We start from the raw sequence: 13441 nt of genomic DNA on the forward strand, positions 1-13441 counted from the left end.
CAGAACCTGGCTAAAGGTGGATGAGATGAAATCTCTTTATAATGCAAAAATCCAGAGGAGAAGAGAGAAGAGCAGAGAGGCGAGGGGGGGGTGGTGGCAGATATTTCTTTCTTTTCTTTTTTCTGTTTTTTTTTTTTTTTTTTTGCAGGCAGCCGGGCCGACAGGATATTGCACGGAGTATGCAGCTGAAGAAACAAATAACCCGTCTTTCATCACCAGCAGATTAAAACACAAACACAGAGAAGGCTAAAAAAAAAAAAAAGAGAGATTCCTAATTATATTCTCTGGAGTTGGTGATTTTTCTGACTGGTCTGACACAGCTAATATGCTTTTCCGTGAATCCCCACCCACCCTCACCCATCACCACCATCACCCTCCACCTCGCCAGGTTATCTGGGTCTAATAGGCAATATAAGAAGCTATTTACACTTCAAGGTGCTAATGCAACACTTTCCTCAATCTTATTACCCTCGCAGTGATTTTTTCTCACCTGCGTGTTGACAAGTAGAATTAGACAAAGTGTTTGGACAGCAACATTTTCCAACATCCTCCTCCACCCGCAGCACCGCCCTCCAGTTTCTGGGCAGGTTAGCAGCCCGACCTGTTTCAGTCTATTACGTTGTTGACTTCACTGCAGGAGGTGGCATGTCAGACGTGTAATTTAAGAGATGCAAATCAGTCCGCTGTGTTCACGGAGCACTAGTTTCTCTGACAATAGCAGCTTCTTTTTCTTTTTCTTACATTTTCAATAAGCTGTAACGTCTTCGTAAAGCACGACATACAGAGGAGAGCGGAACGACGACAACAACGCGCAATAATACCGTATTTGACTCGATGTGGTTCCAATCGTGACGTGTTTCAGATTTATCTGTTCGCCTGCCAACGAAATGCATCAGAGCATCATTTAAACAGATCATTGAGAGACCAGATCTGGTGATTTGGAAAGGCATCTTGGCGTTTGGTTAAAATTGGTCCGACACTGATGAAATGTGATATTTTCTGTTTAGGTAGAGATTATATATCACCGTTCTCTCAGTCTTATTCTGACACACTGTTAGGACATTATTTCCTTTCACCTTGGAAGTCCAGATTTTATATTTTGATGCTGATTTTATCACAAAGACTTTGCCCCCCACGAGGTAAATGGTGGCTGCAGCTTAGAGGAGAGGAGAGGTCGCAGTGAAGACAAAAAAAAAACAGGCTTTATTCTCCTTTAAACAAACACCGATATTTGGTTATTTTGTTGGCAGGTTATTTATTTCAAGTGATGGACGTCTTGCTGTAGAACAAACATCATTCCAGATTCACGCCTTTTATCAGAGTCGGTCAGAGAAATATGACCCGGCGACCTCTCGTTCTCAGGAACGATGCTCTGGATGTTCTTCTCTTTCACTTCGGTCGATACATAATTCATTCTTTCCCATCACTCCCACGGGCAAAGGCAACCTGCTCTATTTTCCTGACAGATCTGCCCTTGCCCTTTTCCAGCAGGGAAATACTCGACACATTAACGTGAAATGAGCACAGTAATGTACACCGTGGTTCATTCCTCAGCTCGCTGGCAAAAACAGGTACGTCGGTGGCAGAAAGACGGCTGGAAAAAAAATACAGGGAGGGCAATTCTGTGAAATTTACATTTGATTAATATTCATTGTTTATTACAGAGTGGGCAGACTTTACATTAAGGGCATTTAGAAGATCCATTTTCATCTTCAGCAAATTGTGAGAGTCAGCATCAACAGGTTGGGACTCATTTCTGTAAAGACACTGTGTGTTTCTCTCTGATCTGTAATCTGCCAGAATCGCAAGATATTAACACAAACATGCACGCACAGTCACAGCTGAAGACTGATACAGTATCTGTTACAAATATCTGCCACGTGCATCATCGCGGGTTTAAAGGTGCTTTACTTCAGATTGCGGTTTTATTCGGCATCAATCGGTTGATGTAAAGTTCTAGACGGAAGAAAATCTTCGGCGCTCATTAGCCGCGAAGATGGTAGTATTTATTTATGTTCTATGAAATGTGTTGGTGAGAGACTGAGTGCTGCCGTGAGAAATGCTCATCCTTCATCGTTCTTTAAGGCAGCAGGCTCAGATTCTCTGCTCGGATTGGCCGACCAACACAAAACGGCCTGAGATGGTTTTTGCTTCTTAGAAATCACAAACGTCTGGTTTTATATCTTTTATGTGACATAACGAATCTCAGTGACAGAAAAACCAGTAGTAGTGAAATACATTTCCCAGAAATCAAATCAAAAATGAATTCGAACCTTTTACATTCTTTTTACAAAACTTTATTTCTGTCTTCAGAAATGTATTGACGTTTGTCAGTCGTCCCCTCTGAATGGAAGTTCATTATTTTGCTTGTATCAGATCTGACACTTTCTGGTTTCAGGGCAATCCCTGATCATGTGAGCTACAACACCCCGACCAACCAGCAAACCACAACAACGCACACAGCTAGAAAAAAAAGAAAAAGAAATTTCACAGTGCTGCGGGTTTGAAGTCCCTGGTAATGCAAATTGAAAAATTAAGGTGCTCTTCCTTAATCTGCCATTCTAATCCAGCTCCAGAAAGGAAGCAAAAAGAAAGAAGAAAGAAAGAAGAAGCTGTATTAATTATACACAAAAAGAAGAACTACAAACGAGGGCCTGCTCTTTGAAGATACTGAGCGCTAAATGTCACCCACAGCCTTTGAAGCTCTCAGCTGCCTTTGTCTCCCACTTCTCCTCTACATGAAACACGGAGCAGTCGACGTGCACTGACAGCGACGGTGAGGACGTTTCAACTCGAACAGAGGAAGGATACGACACGAGGGCCTGGTGCACTCCTACCTACAAACATCTGCCCAACGCTGACAAGTGTCCATCAGGATAAAGCGTTCTCGCGGCGCTCAGATTAAAATAACTGCTTTTTCCATCTCTGATCCCAAACACAAACCGGACAGAATTGGATTCTCTGCTCAAATAGAAAATATTTATTGTGGTCACGCTGCTGCGGGAATATATAGATAACTCATATACACCAAGTCCTGCTCACAGAGGACAAATGTTATCTGAGGACGTCCAGAGATTTCAATATTGACTGGAGATTTTAATCCCATTTAAAGCAACAGTTCTTTAGTTAAATGAGTTTTTCCTTCAAAAAGGATTCAAGTTTTAGATTTAGTTTCATGTTTTCTACTTGTGTGTTTTTCTTTTCGCTGAGACATTAAAACCACCAAAAGAGAAACTTTTGTGTTGGATCATTAATTTCTCACCATGAATCAAACTCTTCGACTTGTTTGACAGAGTTAGTGGAAAGTCAGAATAATCTCCCAAATAACAAAGATTCACACATAACTCCACTTCTGACTGTGTTCCGTCCAATGGTTGTCAAGTTACTGCATATTTCGCCTATTATTATATTTTTCTTTACGTTTCTGATCCAGTCTTCTTCCCGAATAAAAAGGAGTTTAATCACTATATTACAATCCTGTTTTCTACTTCCATTTTTTTCTAAGACTCCACATTTACACCACTTTTGTTTTGTCAGTTCAAGTCTGTGGGTTCCAAACTACAGTTCATTAGACATTAGTCTTCAAATATAAAGATGGAAAAAAGAGAAAGGGCTGGAAGGCGAAGCTTTTAAAAATGACCTATTATGCTCTTTTCCTGCTCTATATTTTTATTCTGGGACTCGAGAAGCTTTACATGATTCACAGTGGAGAAAAAAATAATTTGCCTGTTATGCAACCCTTCAGCCGAGCCTTTGACTGAAACAGGCAGCATTAACTTTCTGCCTCTTTAAAAGTCTCGTCCTCTGAACGTGTCAAGAAGTCTGGGGGGCGGGGCTAAGCACAAAGAGTGACATCATTTATTGGTGAGGAAACAAAAAAAAGAAACTTCATCCTGTATCATGTGAAGTACCAGAAGATATTATCAATTAGCAATTAACAAGCTCAAAGAGATACTAAATTTGGAACGCGTCTGCTGAATGGAAATTGAAATCTATTGTTGCTGGTAAAATGTTATTATGAAACTATAACTGTTTTTTTGCGAGAATGGGCTAATCTTAGTAATCAGATCGTTGAAGATGTTAAAACAAAAAAAGCAAAAACCTCATTATTTCATGACAAGATAATACATAACGAACAGGAAGAGATTAATTGATCCTCTTTATATACTGACCATTTTCTCAGTTGGATTGTGACGTCGCAGAGCTAGGAGAGGTTAAAATACAGATCCATTTGTTGATTTCAAGGCACATATTCATATCACTTCATCATCCTCAAAATAGCACCGCAGCCTCATCCTTCTCCAAAAGGGCAAAATCAGCCCGTCACATCTGTGAAGACATCATATGACGCAGGGTTTCCTTCGTGGGATGAGCAGGAAACCGATCATGATTTTACTCCCCGAGAGCTGAAGCAGAATAAATCGACGTACGAGACGTGCAGAGCTTTTTAAAGGCTGCAAACAACATTCAATCAGAAACAAACAAAATATTCCTGCTTTTGGCCAGCCGTTGGCTTTACAGGACGCCGTGGCACAGATGTTCCCTCCATGCGTTCAGTTTCTATAGTTTTGCAAAGGCAAATAAACTAAAACCTTTAACAGAGTGTTTATCTGTGCAGAGCTAAAACCTCTACATGACGATCCTGAGGTGTCACGGCTACAAATCAGTTTGTATCAACAATATTCAGGCTTGAGCACACTGGAGGGAAAGTGAAGAAGTGACCAGAAGGGATTAGTTTACAACCAAAACAGCAAAACAATCCCGTTTACACAAATAAGATATTTTGAGTTTATGGGACAGGCCGGTTGTACACGACCAAATACGCCTTTGACGGAGATTTTTGTAAACTAGCAGCTTTCATCCAGCTCAGTTCTTGAAATATTAATCTGATTCTCACACATCAAAAAAACGTGACTCAAGCTGCATCTCAAACCGGTTCTCTCCCTGCTCCACTTTCCAACGCGAGCACAACCACGCCGAGCCGAATCTTCGTTATTCATTCTGCTCTGTTCTATTCTCCTCACCCCCTCCTCTTTGTAGGGAGAAAGAAATCATGAGAAAAGGGAGCGATAAGGAGGCTGAGAGGAGAGACGGAGACCTGGAGAACTAGACTGGGAGAGAGAAATTGAGGGGAAAGAGGGAGGGAGGAGGGCACTTGAGTGCAGTTGTAATCAAGGCTTGTGCGCTCAAGAGGGGCCAATCAATCCAGCTGTCTGCCTCTACATCTCATCAGGCACCTTGAAGATGGCTAAAAATGAGTCCCCGGATCCAGGCGGCCTCCTTGGGGCCGCCGAGAGAGCGCGAGCAACAGGCGGCTTCAGTCAGGAGTCTGTAATAATCGCAGCAAAGGACACGACCGTGGCGAAAAGTCTGAGCTGCAGTCAAAGTGCAAAGAAAACAACTCGCCTCACGCCCAAAGAAAAGTGTTTACCACCACGGAGGCAGAGAGCGTACAGTTTAGTGGCGGTGTCACGGTAAACAGGTGTTCAGGTAAGTAAACTGCAGCCTGAGAAATCAGGAAAAAAATCAGCTCCTCTCGATGGAAATCCCCGAGATGAGGCAAAGGAAAAACAGGCTTTACCTTCAGGAAGAGCAGACATTCAGATTTGCACCGTTTCCTGACAGCAGAGCGTCGTGAGAGGGTGGTTTGAAAAGGAACATCACTATCTTTGGCTGCACCCATACAGCCGGGCCTGTCAGCTGGGGGGGTCAGTCTGCAGTGCTGCTACCTTTTATGATGTGGAGAGAAGTGAAGGAGTTACTGCATAACCGCTGTCTCACTACATGTATCATCATAACTGCAGGAGGGGCTGAGGAGTATTACAACTTAAAGAAACTAAACTGTTTATCATGTAAACGACAGGAAATGAGACGGCACACTTAGAGCAGCGCAGCAATAAAAGCCCGGGTAATAAACGAAGGGTTCCAGCTCGCTGAATTGCTGGAGGGCTTTAAACTTGAAACGAATTACAGGAAGTCTTACGTTTGTATTACGACGTAATGTTGCTACGATCTGGTCTACAGATGAAACGGAGGGAGCTGGACATGAAGACCTGCCTCTGATGAAAGTCAGCCGAGAGCTACGTGGGAGACTAGACAAGAAAAACATTCTGTGGTTTCCTCTCTGATCAATCGTTGTCGACGAAACAGCTGAAAACACAATCCAGTCTTTGTCTTTAACTTGCATGTTTGGCAAATCATTCAGACGTTATAAAAATCAGGAGGCAATTTTAATTTAATTCTCCAGATTTAAGTAAGTTCTCCGATGCTGCGAAACCACCCCTTAATATTTCATTAAGTGTAATTTCATGATGTCACACGTACTATATGTCATATTTTGTGACAGCGAGGAAGCTTAAGAAACAGCGAGGATGAGAATGTGATAATTAGAAGCCGTCATCAGGCAGACATGGTCATTAAATTTAAGGATATTAGGGAAATTCGATGGGATGATTTCCCTCTCATCCACCGCTGTTTAAAAAATGTATATTAAATTATTCAACCTCAGTACTAACAAGTTTTTGGGGAGGTCCAGGTCCGTTCTTTCACTCAGCCGGGATTACAAAGTTCATGGGATATAAATTACAGGTCATGTGGTGAGATTTAAATTAGAATATAAATAAAATATGAAGCCAAGAGCCACCTTGACACTGTCCCATCATTTTGAATGTAAAAGATAGGGTTATTATTATGGGTCTACTCCACTGAAATTAAAAAGTAGTGTTGGTTCTAGTGTGTGTGAGTAGGTGTGCCTTCAATAGATTCCAGCCTGTGACACCAGATCCTTTTTATCTACCGGTGTCTGTTCCCGGTCCAAGTGCTATCACTGCTTTCCTGGAAAGCAGCTACACAAAAAAAACAAAAAAAAAACAAATGGCATAAATGACAAATCATGGTTTGAAAAAGTGTGAGAGCGACGGCAGAGTTTAGCACTCCCACATCTCACGTACACGAAATGTCGCGGCACAACCGACGGAGGCCCAGCTCTCCTTCCTCCACGGCTCCGGAGGGGGGAACGATGATGCAAAAGCGATGCAAGCGCCGCGCCAGCTCCGCTACGAGGTTGCCATCTGGGAGAGGTCTGCCCTTCCACAGCGAGCGGCAGGAGCAGAGGCCAGCTCGCAGAGCTCCTGCCAGCTGTGGGAGTGGGAGAGAGGAGAGAGGGGTCGGCGGTGCCAGCGCCGGCTGGCTGGCTGGCAGGGCGGCTGCACGGTTGGCTCGGGGATCACGTTGCACCGCTGTGCAAACTCCAGCTCGGTCCGCCACCTGTGTCCCTCCTCTCTCTTCCCATCTCTCCACTACGCTTCTCACAGATGCTCGTAAAGCTCTAGAGGATGGCACACAGCTCCCTGCTCGCTCTGAAGTCGGACCAAAATAACCGCAGGTGACTCTGGATCGACAGGGGTGAGGAAGGGAGAGGGGAGAGCGTCAGGTGGACAGATAAACGCTGCACGGTGTCACACACCAGCCCCCCTTCTCTCCCGCACTATTTTGATTCTTTTCACCAGCAACAGGTGAGGGGAAACTTCTCGGATCGATTAGCCTTTGGCATGCAATGAAAACTGATTAGCGGGTGAAGGAAAATGAAGTTAGCTCAAATGGATTTCACCCGCTACTTGAAGGGCAGAGAGAGAGAGAGACCGCTGGATGGATCTCAACTTCAGAGCTGTTTCCAAAGCAATCACTCTGCCAGTCAATGGGAACAATTAAAGGAGTTCCACGCCGCGACAGCGATGACACAAAATCACTCTGTGACTTCACAAATGACGGTGCCTGGTGATATGTTTTCAAATCTGACCGTGAAGCAATCCTGCATATCTGAGGAGGAGCTGCGTTTTACTGGACGCCCAAAACAGGAAGTGGAGACGCAAAGAGAGAATCCCGTTATGTGTTTTTATCGTCAGCTGTCAATATAATTATAAGATAAGCTGAAGCTGATTCAAGGTGGCTTACAGAGGTGACAATTTCCAGACACACAATTTACACAGCAGCTTTAATGGTGAGGATGAGGATGATGAGGATGATGAAGATGAAGATGATGATGATGATGATGGAGACGATGACTTTTGAATGGCAGTGTTAGGGAAGCACTCTGCAGATAACTTTAAATTGTCCATAATCACAGGATCTGCAAGCGTAGAGGCTGACAAAGTCACACAAAGACATCTAGCAGCAGTGGAACGCACAAAAATTGTCCACACAGATAACAATTTGAGCGCATTACTTAGGCATAATTACGCATGCATTTCCTCGCCACGGCAAAACACACAACACATGCGAGGAGCTGCAAGAAGAGGCGGGCGGTGGGGGGGCAGGAGGAGGTCGCAGGGGCCTGCACATCAATAATGGGGTGAGGGGAGGTAGATGAAACACATTACTTTGACCTAAAGAGCTCAGTAATTACATTTGGCATTTTGACAAGTGTTTAGCTGCATTGAAGGTCAGTTCTGTCAGTGTACGAGATCTATGCTAATCCACTCAGACGGAAGAAAACCAGGAGACAAAAAGTCGAAGGGAGGAAAGAGGTAAAAAAATTGCACCCAATGCCTTTTGTGAAAATAACTCAAACACTTCCCCGTCAGCATCTGGATGACAGAAGCAACAGTTGGCAGAACCGAGTCCTCCTCCAACTTTTCACTTCATCGTCATGAACAAAGTCGACGGGGGAATTCTGATTATGTGCTTTTCCTTTTTTTGATCAACGGGCATGACTGGCTGCGGTGGATTTTTCAGTAAGAAAGACGTGAATGACTCCGATAAAAAGTAATAAAGTGTCCTGCTTTATTACCTCGTGTAAAAGGCTCAGGCTTAATACTTCTATGCTGTGCTTCTATGATATTCTCAGACATCAGAAAAGCTCAAATGTCTAAAAGCTGCTTTTCCGATTCGTTTTATTTTGCTTTAAATCTAGCATTTATGGATCCTGTACGACATATCCTCCATCAGACAACGTCTACAACTTCTTCTACAAGTTTGCCAAAATGAAGTCGCCCATTCTGAAGTGACGACACTTTCCTGAAACTCTCTGTTGCTTTCACTGAGAGGGACTAACAGATCTAAGGAAACAAATCCAATAAGTTTCACACACACAAACACACTAAGGTTAGACTCTAAATTCTTTGATTGATATGTGAACTAGATAGGAACGATAAACACTTTCCTTTAAAAGGCTATTCCATTAATTAGCATGTAAATTAGACATTCACTGGCTCCATCTCTTCACGGGGACAATGTCTTTTTAACTTATTAAACTGATAGTGACCTCTCTGTGAGCAAATTATTTACATGTCAACACACAAATCAAACCTCAGAAGCCACGTCAACTTGGCTGGGTGTCCGGCTATTGTCTGCTGATAACAATGACGGGTTAGTTTAACTCAGGAGAAAAAAGATGGCGGCAGTCGGAGAATGACCGCCACCGGCAGCGACTGTCCAAACCGTCCACCGGTCCCCCAGGGTGGGCAGCTTTTCCGCCATGTGTGAGCAACTACCCTCACACCCGGAGGTGTGATTAGCATGTATGCAAAACAAGAGCTGGTGGGATAAAACAGACGTGGAGCGAACAGACGGCGAGGCGAAGAGGCCACCTCAGCTGCTCTCCTCCTGCTTTAAGTGCTAATTGAGCTGCCCGCTGTCCTGACCCCGACCCGCCGCCTATTCATGGGGTCCCGTTCTCACGGCCGTGACGCACCGCTGGAAGTAGCCCCCGGACCCCCGCCGCCCGCCCTCAGCCGGACAATGAGGGTCATCACCCCGCTGCCCACCATCTTGACATCCACCCCCAACGTTTGACAATGGCCCCCGGCGGGCCTGGGGTCCCTCACAATGGGGGACGCACGTGACTGAAGTGGTAACGTGGCTTCTTAAAATGCAATACCAGGTCTGGCCGGCCTGGACGCATTTATCAGACCTTTTGGCACCTGGAGACCCCCACACCAACCCCCCCTCGGAGGTCACCATCGATCCAATCACATTATGAGGAGGGAGATTAGATTTAAACTGGACTCCTGTGACGAGGCTGCAGCCGCAATCAGCCTCACATTTTGTCCTTTAAAGACAAAACAGAATATAACTAAGCTCTTTCATTTTGTTGCTTTTCTACGGTTGTGAACTTTGTTTGAGTATTTCTATTTTAAAGAACTTTTAAAGAAGTATGAAGTAAAAACAAGACTTCAAATTCTGGGTAATGGATAAAAAAAATAAATGCACCAGTAACTATAATCCAATAATATAGTATAATAATAGAAGAGCCACTTCTCTTAGTAATAGTAGTTGGAGTAATAATACTGATACAGATAATGGATATGGTGTTAATGATTACTGCATTCATCATATTCATTAATTCATTAGCCATTAGCTCATTTTTCTTGGCTGGCAGGGGGCATCGTCGATGTTCAGTCTTTTTTTCGTCATCAACTAAAATGATTGCAGTAGGTTTTCTTTTTGCATTTTCATATTCTTAAATAATACCAACAAATTCCAAAGTAAAAAAAATGTTTTCCTTTATTTTTTTCACTTTGCTCTTGAACTGAAACATCTCCAGCAGGACGACAGGACGCCGTCGGAACGGTTCCTTCCATAATTCCCCGTTCAAACACTTCTCGACCAGGCTGACGTTCTACTGATGTGCTTGCGGAGAAGAAAACCAAATAAAAGTGAATTATTTTTTAACACAGCTGACAAAAGCTCTCAACACACAAGTTTGAGACGGAGGAGACGGACATCCGCCGGCGACCGTCAGCTGCCAAGTGGCTATAAATGATGATAAAACGACGTCGTTATGGCGGCTGTGTAAAGCTTAATGTTTCAGAAAAGGCACTATAAACTCCAGCCAGGGATGAGTGAGGTGAGTGCTGGGGGGTAATGTATGCTTTGGGATGGAATGATATTCTAGTTGAATATGACAAACGACACTTTAAAGACAGCCCGCGCACACTGTTGCACTTTAGCTGAGAGGACGCCGTGTTTCATCTCGAGCACGTTCTGTCAAATGTTTGCATTAATAACTATCATGGCTCATCCGTGACCCTGCAGGGCAACGCCAACAATGGCACTTAAAAACAGGAGAGAAGCTGTTGCATAATCAGCACAACGCGTGTGTGTGTGTGGGTGAAGGAGGTGGGGTTGCAATTATCAAGCAGGGATAAGATGTCGGGGGGAAAAATAGACAGTGAGCTGCTCATGTAAGTTATTTTGACAGGGCCAATTTCCCAGTGTAGGTGATTTGGAGCGTGTGTGTGTGTGTGTGTGTGTGTGTGTGTGTGTGTGTGTGCGGACCTGGACTGAGGGAATAACAGGACAATCCTCGTTCTCTCTCTCTCTCTCTCCCAAGACTGACAGCTTGGCTAATGGCAAACATTCCTCCTCTCTTTATTCCCCACTTCATCAACACCCTCGCCTCATTACAGCGAGTCACACTGTCGCCACACACACACACACACACACACACACCTGAAAGATTATTACAGCGTCGCTCTGCGGGAGACAGAGCAGTCAGGTCTGAGACACTGAAACAGAATCACTCAGGAACTGTCGTCATCTCATCTCAGATATAAAAAAACAAAAACAGAGTTTGGACCATAGTCCAAATATGATGTTTACAAAGAAGATGATTCTTCTGGGAATAATTCATCTGAGTCCTGAAACCAGAGTATCATCCAACAACCTTGATCACAGCTGTGAATTCAAACACGGTCACTATGATGCACAGACCGCTTCCATCTATTAAAAGAGATTTTAATCATGCAAGTCTTTCTGAAAAGAGAACCCACCACCTCCTCCTTTTTATTTTTTTCATAAATCGAGTCATCTTTCATGAGCTAACATATGGAGGAATCAGATTAAATGACAGAGAAGTGACAGTCCGCTCTAGTCTTGCTCAGTCTTGTTAAGTGTAAACACACACTGGAAAAGTCCTCATCAGACTATTGCATCGATGAACTGACTCATTTCCCCCCAAAACACAATAAATTTATGGTGTCTCTTCTTGTTTGTGTTTTTCTTTTTTTATGTTGTTGTTGGCCACGCATCCAACGCTTCCATGGCGTTTCACGATGGAGCCAAACATGGCTTCCTTTACTGTTGGCTGCCTTTCAGAATGGTCCAATATCAAAATTAAAAAAAATAAAGATTTAGCCAAACTGAAGCTAGGATTGAAAAACGTGCCAGTGAAGTTGTGTGGTGGGTATAACACAACTCACAGCGTGAGGAAAAGAGGGAAAGTTTAGAGAAACGTTGATGGGGGGACCTCAGGTGCAGCAGCTGGCCAATGATAATGGCTTGTCTTCTTCTCTGTCAGAATAAAGACAACATTACTCAGCCGAGGAGAACCTACCAGCCACGTTGGCCACATCTGCGGTGCTGACGTTGTGAGTGTTCGGGCTCACTTTGAAGGTCACAGCGGGGCCCACCACCCTGTATGAAACACACAAACACACACACGCACGGTTAGCTGCTGCGCAAAAGACATCCTGAGAATCTATTTTCCACAGCGGCGAGGTGTTGTTTTTCAGGTGGAAGAGGGGGGAAAGCAGTTGTGCTCATTAAAGCTCAGCCATACGTGGCGTTTGGAGGAAAAAAATCTTTAACCTGTGGCGATCCTTTAGGCTGTTGCAATCCCCATCACCACACTGAGATAACCTCTTGAATCTCAATGTAATGCGCCTGCCAGCGTTTAAGCATGCTGGGAAAAATAAAGAGAAGAGGGGGTTTGCTGTGTGTGTGTGTGCGCGGGGGGGGGCGACAACTCTGGTCATCAACAAGAGGGACGCTCTGATACGTGATCCTGCATCCTGGCTTATGATGCATTTACATTTTGATTCAACGTATGGTGATTGCAACGCGAATCGCGCTGTGGATGTAAATTGGAAAGGAGGACAAGGCAGAAGAAAAAGAGGAAGAAGAGGAAGACGTCTGCATGGGCTGGAGGGGGCCGCAGAGATATGCGTGTTGTTTTCCTGGATGCACTGGAAGGTGAAGCCCCCACCAACTCTGTTCATCCAACATTCATGCCAATAAAGCAGCTTGAATTAGAATAGCGAGGGAAACGCAGCAAGACGCTGGGTGGTCAGAGGCAGAGCGGAGTCGCCCCAATGTGATTAACCTTTTGTTTTTCCCTCTGTAATTCAGACTAAAGGCCCAGCAGGAAAGATATATTACCAGGTCCCCCCCCAGGATGCACTGTGAGCTGCTATAGGAAGTGACTGCTGCTGCAGCGACGCCAATATAAAATACAGTGACACAAATAGAGCAGAACAAAAAAAAAAAAAAAAACATTCAGTGTTTTCAGTGTTTCAGAAAAAAAAGGTTTTTGTTGCAGGTTGATGGATTTTAATTGCTGCACTTTAATTGTTGGTTTTGAGTCCAAAAAAAGAAAAAGAAGAAGAAAGAAATCCCCAACTGTCATTTGGAAATTAAAATAAAGTAATAGGAGCGGCAAAAA

General features: G+C 44.0%; 1 protein-coding gene across 2 annotated transcripts in view; it reads right to left on the reverse strand.

The window, feature by feature from the left end:
- The window catches only part of LOC115058016 (receptor-type tyrosine-protein phosphatase N2-like), a 148492-nt gene that overhangs the window by 84775 nt on the left and 50276 nt on the right, over positions 1-13441 (reverse strand). For both annotated transcript variants that reach the window (XM_029525300.1, XM_029525299.1), the window contains exon 11: positions 12335-12414. In XM_029525300.1, coding sequence (XP_029381160.1) covers positions 12335-12414 — 80 coding nt within the window. The remainder of the gene's footprint in view (positions 1-12334; positions 12415-13441) is intronic.

Source organism: Echeneis naucrates, chromosome 17 (assembly GCF_900963305.1).
Source record: "Echeneis naucrates chromosome 17, fEcheNa1.1, whole genome shotgun sequence".
In the NCBI taxonomy this organism is placed as follows: Eukaryota; Metazoa; Chordata; class Actinopteri; order Carangiformes; family Echeneidae; genus Echeneis; species Echeneis naucrates.